General features: G+C 38.2%; 1 protein-coding gene and 1 pseudogene across 1 annotated transcript; one reads left to right on the top strand and one right to left on the bottom strand.

Moving 5' to 3' along the window:
* Window positions 1-5,172: 5,172 nt before the first annotated feature.
* On the bottom strand, window positions 5,173-6,799 carry LOC124925299 (annotated as a pseudogene).
* A 561-nt stretch (window positions 6,800-7,360) lies between these two features.
* On the top strand, window positions 7,361-8,869 carry LOC124927901 (metalloendoproteinase 2-MMP-like). Its single transcript, XM_047468405.1, has one exon. It carries the CDS (start codon window positions 7,593-7,595, stop codon window positions 8,715-8,717), a length of 1,125 nt encoding a protein of 374 aa, XP_047324361.1. The 5' UTR covers window positions 7,361-7,592; the 3' UTR covers window positions 8,718-8,869.
* Window positions 8,870-9,059: the final 190 nt, after the last annotated feature.

Here is a 9,059-nt window from a genome sequence, read left to right on the forward strand (position 1 = left end):
GACAGACAATTTTGTTGGTCCCCCATTGAGAGCCGCAGCCGGCTGTTGGAGAAATCGAATAATAGCACATGTTTAGCAATTCAAAAATAAACAAGCTACAACAAGGCCTAACAATTCTTTTTCCCTTTTGTGTAATCAAATAGGCAGCCAAAACAATTGAACATCAAACAATCAAACAATCAAAAAAACAGAGAGCAGGACACCAAGATTTTACGTGGAAAACCCAAATTAGGTAAAAACCACGGGACACTTCAGCCACTTAAATCATCCACTATATCAAATGGGTATACAATGTAGTTCAATACAAGCCTAGAGGTAATTTAACAGAAGTTATCAATTGACCTCATCCTAACTTGTCATTCACATATATTATCATCATCACTAAAGATGGATAACTAAATGGAGAAGAGATAAAGGAAATCAGAAGAAAAACCTGCTGCTTCAATGGAGGAGAACTGCTTCAATGGAGGAAGAACTACTGGAAGAGAGAGAGAAAAAAAACCAACCCACAAACTGCTGTATTTTTTTTTTCCTTAATTAAATATGCCCTAATGGGCTTTATTAATTTGTTAGGCCCAACTGCCAAATGAGCTGACCCAACAAATCTCCCCCGTCAGCGCAACTTCGCGGGCTCCAATAAACCCGCTCTCTCCCGACAATCTTCAAACTTGTCCTTAGGCAAGGATTTCGTAAACATATCGGCACCATTCTCACTTGTATGAATCTTCTCCAAGTTCAGCTCTTTTGCCTCAAGCACATCACGTATCCAATGATATCTCACGTCAATGTGTTTGGATCTCGAATGAAAAGCTGAATTCTTTGAGAGATGAATGGCACTTTGACTGTCGCAAAACAAAGTAAACTTCTCTTGTTTTTGGCCCAACTCTTGTAGGAACTTCTTCATCCATAACACCTCTTTACATGCCTCAGTAGCTGCAATATACTCAGCTTCTGTAGTAGACAAAGCAACACACTTTTGTAACCTTGACTGCCACGAAACAGCACCGCCTGCAAAGGTAACCAAAAAACCTGATACAGATTTTCTTGAATCAACATCACCCGCCATATCAGAATCTGTAAAGCCTTCCAAAATAGGAGTATCACTTCCGAAACATAAACGTGCTTTCGAAGAGCCTCGAAGATATCTGAGAATCCACTTAACAGCCAACCAATGTTTTTCTCCAGGGTTGGAGAGGTACCGACTAACAACACCAATTGCGTGTGTTATGTCCGGTCTTGTACATACCATGGCATACATAAGACTACCAACTGCAGAGGCATAAGGTACATTCTTCATTTTATCTTTCTCTTTCTCACTAGTAGGACATTGTTTAGAACTCAACTTGAAATGACATGCAAGTGGAACTGAAACCGGTTTTACATTTTTCATTGCAAACCTCTCAAGTACCTTCTCAATGTACTTCTCCTGTGATAGTCAAAGTGTTCTGTTCTTTCTGTCTCTTGTGATTTCCATGCCTAAGATCTGCTTCACTGAACCCAAATCATTCATCGCAAAAGACTTGTTCAAATCCCTTTTGAGCTTCTCAATTTTTGCAATATCTTGCCCAACAATTAGCATATCATCAACATAGAGCAGAAGAATAACATAATTATCAACACCGTATCTCTTGATGAAAACACAATGATCAGAAGTAGTCTTACTGTACTCATTTGCTTCCATGAAGGAGTCAAATTTCCTGTACCATTGTCTAGGGGCTTGCTTGAGCCCATACAAGCTTTTCCTCAACCTGCAAACAAGATCTTCTTTACCTTTAACTTTGAAACCCTCGGGTTGTTCCATATAGATCTCTTCCTCCAAGTCACCATGGAGAAATGCAGTCTTCACATCCAGTTGTTCAATTTCCAAATCTTGACTAGCAGCCAATGCTAACACAACTCTGATGGATGACCTCTTCACAACCGGTGAGAAGATCTCTTCAAAATCAATCCCCTTTTTCTGTCCAAAGCCCTTCACAACTAGTCTTGCTTTGTATCGAGGTTGTGAGCTATTCTCTTGATGCTTTAACTTGAATACCCACTTGTTCTTCAAAGTCTTCTTTCCTTTTGGAAGTTTCACCAAGTCATAAGTCTCGTTCTCTTGCAAGGAATTTATCTCTTCTTGCATTGCCACCGACCATTTGTTCTTGTTTTCATGAGACAATACTTCTTGATAGGTTTCTGGTTCTCCCCCGTCAGTCAACATCACATACTCATTGGGAGGATACCTACTAGAAGGTTGTCGCTGCCTACTAGATCTTCTAATATGCTGATCATCAGGTGGCTCTAGAGAACTATCATCATCTTGTTCAGCTTCCTCTGTTGGCTCAGCATCAACTAAAGGAGTCTCATCAACCTCAACTTGGGCATTCTCCACATCATTGGGCTGTGATTGTGGTGTACGAATCCTACCATTGTCAGGCAATTCATTCTCTGTAGACTTCGGCTTTTCCTTTTTCTCAAAGTCTTCAATTGTCTGATCTTCAAAGAATACCACATCTCTGCTTCTAATGAGTTTCTTGTTAACCGGATCCCAACATCGGTACCCAAATTCTCCGTGACCATACCCAATAAAGATACACTGTCTCGTCTTGCTATCAAGCTTAGCTCTCTCATCTCGAGGAACATGAACAAACACTTTACAACCAAAAACTCTCAAGTGATCATAAGAGACGTCTTTACCTCTCCAAACTCTTTCTGGAACGTCGCCATCTAAAGGAGTTGAGGGTGAAAGGTTTATCAGATCAACCGTTGTCTTCATTGCTTCTCCCCAAAAAGATTTTGGCAACTTAGCATGAGACAACATACACAAAATTCTCTCATTGATAGACCTGTTCATCCTCTCTGCAACTCCATTCTGTTGAGGTGTTTTTGGCACAGTCTTCAAAAGTTTGATCCCATGACTTTTATAGTATTCCACAAATGGTCCTCTGTATTCGCCACCATTGTCCGAACGAACACATTTCAATTTCTTCCCAGTTTCTCTCTCCACTTCAGCATGAAACAACTTGAAGTAATCCAATGTTTGATCCTTAGTCTTCAAGCAATATGCCCACACCTTCCTTGAGCAATCATCGATAAAAGTGATGTAATAATGAGCACCATCTAAAGTCAAGGAATCCATAGAACATATGTCTGTGTAAACCATATCTAGGATATTGGGCTTCCTAGATGGAGAGAAACTTTTGAAGGAAACTCTATGTTGCTTACCAACTAAGCAATCTGTGCATGTCTTCAAATCTGTGGACTTTAAGCCCTGGATATCGATTGTCTTGGAGAGAACTTGCATGCCATTCTGACTTAAGTGACCAAGTCTCTTATGCCAAAGCTGTACTGAACAATCATTAACTGCATTTGCTTCTCCCCCGTAAGACTTAGTCTCTGTCACATAAAGAGAACCGACCTTCTTTCCTTTAGTTATCACCAAAGACCCCTTAGTGAGTTTCCATTTTTCTTCACCAAAGTAACTATGATAGCCCTCATCATCAAGAATACCAGTAGAGATCAAATTCATCCGAATATCAGGAACATGTCGAACATTCTTCAAAAGTAGTTTGCACGAAGTGTTAGTATCCAAACAGACATCTCCTTTTCCAACAATCTTACACGTAACATGGTTTCCCAACGTCACTGAACCAAACTGTCCACTAGTGTAAGAAGCAAATATATCACAACGATTGGTGACATGATAAGAAGCACCTGAGTCTACCACCCATTGTGTATCTTGAGAAACAAGGTTGATACTATCATTGTCGTAAACAATATCGATGTCGTTACCACCCACATCTGCAACCTTACTACTTCCATCTTGCTTATTCTCCTTTTGTTCCCGCTTCAAAGATCTGCACTGATACTTCTTGTGTCTTGGCTTGCCACAATGATAACATGTAATCTCTTTTCTCGAGTTGGATGTTCCTCGTGACCTGTCTGAACTGCCACTGCGATTCTTTGGAGTTTTACTTTTACTTCTACCCATTTTCTCAGTCACGAACACCTGACTTGGAGTCGAGAAGCATGTTCTTTTCTTCTAGCCTCTTTATTCAGCACGCTCTCTTTCATCATTTTCAAATTGAGCTTACCTTGTGGAACAGAATTGGTAATTGAAACCACAAGTGTTTCCCAACTATCAGGCAGAGAATTAATCAAACACATAGCATGAAGCTCATCATCAAATTTCATTCCTATCGCAGCCAACTCATTTAGAATCCCCTGAAAAGCATTTAGATGCTCAGACATAGAAGACCCATCTTGATATTTCAACGAGCAAAGCTTCCTAAATAGAAATGCTCTGTTTTGAGTGTTGTTCTTCTCATACAGCTCACTCAAAATAGTCCACACTTTATGAGCATTAACCTCAGTAGCCACATGTTGATACACGCCTTTCTGTTCAGCTTCTTCCAATCTGCATCTGTCATAGCCTCTGGTTTTCCTTTATCACCCAAAATAGTGTCTTCATAATCATAATTACACAATAAGTCCTCCATCCGTGACTTCCAGATTGTGTAATTGGTAGCTGTGAGTTTGATCATTGTTCCATTACTGCTCAACGACTCTTCCATTTGAATTATACAAGAATCACCACCAAACGAACCCAGCTCTGATACCACTTGTTGGAGAAATCGAATAATAGCACCTGTTTAGCAATTCAGAAATAAACAAGCTACAACAAGGCCTAACAATTCTTTTTCCCTTTTGTGTAATCAAATAGGCAGCCAAAACAATTGAACATCAAACAATCAAACAATCAAAAAAATAGAGAGCAGGACACCAAGATTTTACGTGGAAAACCCAAATTAGGTAAAAACCACGGGACACTTCGGCCACTTAAATCATCCACTATATCAAATGGGTATACAATGTAGTTCAATACAAGCCTAACTTGTCATTCACATACATTATCATCATCACTAAAGATGGATAACCAAATGGAGAAGAGATAAAGGAAATCAGAAGAAGAACCTGCTGCTTAAATTGAGGAGAACTGCTTCAATGGAGAAAGAACTGCTGGAAGAGAGAGAGAAAAAACCAACCCACAAACTGCTGTGTTTTTTTTTTTCTTAATTAAATATGCCCTAATGGGCTTTATTAATTTGTTAGGCCCAACTGCCAAATGAGCTGACCCAACACCGGCAGCTCCCCAAAGGAGAGAAAGCTTCTAAATGTACGTATATTTAATTAAGACTTGCAATACTCGCTCAATTTGTGTCGTTGCCAAACAGGGTTCATCTCCACCTAATTTAAACTAGCTAGTCATTCATGAATTCAACAAGTAGCTAAAAAGTGTCTAATTATGATCAGGGTTTGACCTGATTGATAGCAGTGGGGATTGTAGCTAGCTACAAGGAGAAGATCTTCAAGCTTCTTGCAAGTGAAATTGCTGACACCAATTGACTTTGCAAGCTAGGCCAAGTTTGTGACATTCCTCCGTTGCTGCCCAAACTCCTTTGTAATCCATCTTCTTGGTTTGGTGGGTATTCATTTTTTCCAGGAGTTCTGCTAGCTAAAAGGGCAGTGTATCAAATACAGATCAACATATTCCAGCTTAAGATTGCTGTACAAAAAAATCAAATGTAGGGTAAGGGTGCATGAGTATATTATATTTTTTATTTTATTTTTGTGACCTTAGAGTCTTTTGAATTGCGGGAAGGACAAGGTGATGAAAAGCTCTGTGCGAGAGTCGATCAGACTGAGCCTGAGAGCTTCGACTATGGCTTCTCCAAGAGGTTGCTCGGATTCATACATAGAAGCAGTGTCGAAATGTCTGTAACCGCATTCTATGGCATGAAGAATTTAGGTTGTTTTGTTATTTATAGGTAAGCTTGCTGCAGTGCCCATGCCGATGGCTGGGATTCTTCGACCGCCATGGCTAAGCTAAGTGGAAACTCATGGAGATGTGATCGAGCTGCCATTATAGATCTTTTAATCTGCTAATTATGAATTTTAGGCTTTATAAAGTGGTTTCGTTATGGACTATTAGTTGGCTGTTGGCATATTATATAAATATGGGTTTTAAGAATGTCATAGGCATGCATATGTTTAAAGAATGATAGATGATTTCAAAAATGGAAAATATTTATTTATATTATTTGTATTATAGAAAAGTAAATACTTTCCTAAAGTTGAGAAGTTGAAACTAGTTGAACATTTATTGGCCGGCCACTCTAGCTACCCATTTAAATGATCATATGTCACAATTTTAATTTGTTGGTCACCAAGGAAATAAAACTTTCCAAAAGAATTAAAGTGGCAATTCATTATAGGCATAGCTGTAAATAATATCATCATATTTAAAATTAATAACACATGTGATTCAATTTTAACGTGATATTAAATAATAAAATAAAATTTTCAAATTTTATTCACACTAAAAATCTTCTAATTTAATGGGTTGTGCTAACTATACCAGAATAAATTCGGATCACAAAAATAAAATTTAAAAATAAAAACATTTGAACTATTTTTTATCAAAAAAAACTTTATTTCTCAAAACCCACACCCTTAAACTTTAATATGAAAACAACCCATTTAAAAAAAGAAAAAGAAAAGAAGTATATGCCGGCCTTTTCTTTTAATGTACTTTTATCTATAGTTAAAGCCCTTTAACTTTGACCATTAATTTTTTCCTTTATTCTCAATTTTTTTAAGCCCTATAAATTTGACTATTATTTTTTTTCCTTTTATTGTTCTTACTTTTTGTCCTTTTATTTTATTTAAATTATGAAATATTGGGAGGAGAGTAATTAACAACCTTTTTGACAACAATGTCAAAACTATTGGGAAATTTGAAGAGTTGCATACTCATGATTTCTTTTGGTTGGTAGTTGTCATGAATTATGTCATTCCGGTAGTAATAGTTGAAATATGCTTTTTTTTTATATATATAACAAAATATTCAAATATAAGGAAAAACATGTTTTTGTCTTTATTTTTTTTTTGTTTTATGTAAATACATATGTTTGCATCACTTTAAGAGACACCCACCATTCCTAAATGTTGTGGGTATTATTACTTTGTCGGTTTATTTAACTTAGAGTTTAGTAACAAAATAAAATGAGCATAATTCTCAATATTATGTTTTTCATTTTAATTTATAATATTTAAAACAGAAATTAATCTCAAATTTTTTAAACTTACAATTTTTTAATGAGACTTTTACCATTACTCTTTGACATCTCGTCATAAACTTATGATCCTTTTTTTATATTTTAAATTACTTAATAATGTAATTAACAATCATTTGATAAAATGTCGTTTATTTAAACATTGAGCAAAAGTTGAGGGGTGTTTAAAATAAAATAAAGTTAGAAGTTTATGCAGGGCGGACGAAAGTTCTCAGCTCTTTCAGCGTCAGTCACCTAATTAAGAACGAACGAACGACGACTTCTTCCTTCCTCCAATGGCAATGGCTATAAGCCGCCTATGACAATGGTCAGGTCATCGGCCACAGTCCACACAGAGAAGAACACGTCAATATTTGTTTATTCAATCATCCATCCATCCCTCTTTACCCAGTCAATCTCAAATACCCTATTAATTCCTCCTAATTAACATAGCAGATAGAATTCGATTCAAGCCAAGCCAAGCAAAGCAAAGCAATGAAGAAGACCCATTTGTTTACAGCTCTAATTCTTTCATCATTTCTTTTCAATTTCTCATCTTACGCTATACCCCATTTCTTCCCCAATGCCTCTGCAATCCCGCCCTACCTCCTCCCCAACGTCACCGGCGGAGCGTGGGACGGCTTTCAGAATCTCCTTGGATGCCGTCCTGGTCAGAAAGTCGACGGCCTTGGAAAACTAAAGAAATACTTCCAATACTTCGGATACATTAATTCCTCCTCGGCCAACGCCACCGACGACTTCGACGACTACCTTGAATCTGCAATCAAGACTTATCAACTCAATTTCAACCTTAACCCCACCGGAGAACTCGACAATCCCACGTTGAAACAACTGATGATGCCCAGATGCGGAATCGCAGATATTATCAACGGATCAAGTACGATGAATTCAGGTAAGAACCCGCCGGCGTCTGCAAATCTACATATCCATAACGTTGCTCATTATACCTTCTTTCCCGGATCTCCCCGGTGGCCTGCTAATCGTCGGGATCTGACGTATGCATTCCACCCGGATAACCAAGTCCCTCAAAACGCTAAAGCTGTATTCGCCAGCGCGTTCCAACGATGGGCCGCTGTTATTCCGATGACGTTCGTGGAAACGTCGTCGTTTCAGGCTGCCGATATCAGAATCGCTTTCGCTAGCGGCGAACACGGCGATGGTGAGCCGTTTGATGGCGTTTTAGGTACTTTGGCCCACGCCTTCTCACCGACTAGCGGGATGCTTCATCTCGACGCCGACGAGACATGGGTCATCGACGGCGACTTCAGTACGTCTTCGTCGATATTCGCGGTGGATTTGGAATCGGTGGTGATTCATGAGATCGGGCATTTGTTGGGTTTGGGTCATTCGTCGGTGGTCGATGCAATGATGTACCCGAGCATCGCGTCGAGGACGAGGAAGTTGAATCTCGCCGGCGACGACATTGAAGGGATTCAGGTCCTTTACGGGGCAAACCCGAATTTTAACGGGTCATCCACTACTCCAACTCCGACTGGCCAAAGAGAAACGAGTCCTAATGGTGGGGTCCACATTGGCGTGACTTATTCTTCCCAATTCTTATTGGCAGCCGCCTTCACATTATTATTATCATTATTATAAATGCAACTTCATTTTTTTTTATTCAATTTAATTGCTATATCTTTTTTTTTTAATTGAACGGGTGCATATGTCGTGTTACTTTGTGTAATTGTTCTTGATTGTATATTCCTATTCATATATATAGAAATAATGGAGTTTTGACTTAGACTTTTGATTTAGTCTTATGGTCCGAAAATTAATTTTTTAACTTTTAATTTCCTTTTCTTATATAGAAAAAACCTTAGCTTTGTAGACCTGGTAATGTGCTTATAATTTAAGTTTTATGTGAGCCATTCTTTTAAAAATATAATAAATATATATATATATAAGATAATTAGCATGACTCACAGGTATAATTTTGTT

Source organism: Impatiens glandulifera, chromosome 2 (genome assembly GCF_907164915.1).
Source record: "Impatiens glandulifera chromosome 2, dImpGla2.1, whole genome shotgun sequence".
Classification (NCBI taxonomy): domain Eukaryota; kingdom Viridiplantae; phylum Streptophyta; class Magnoliopsida; order Ericales; family Balsaminaceae; genus Impatiens; species Impatiens glandulifera.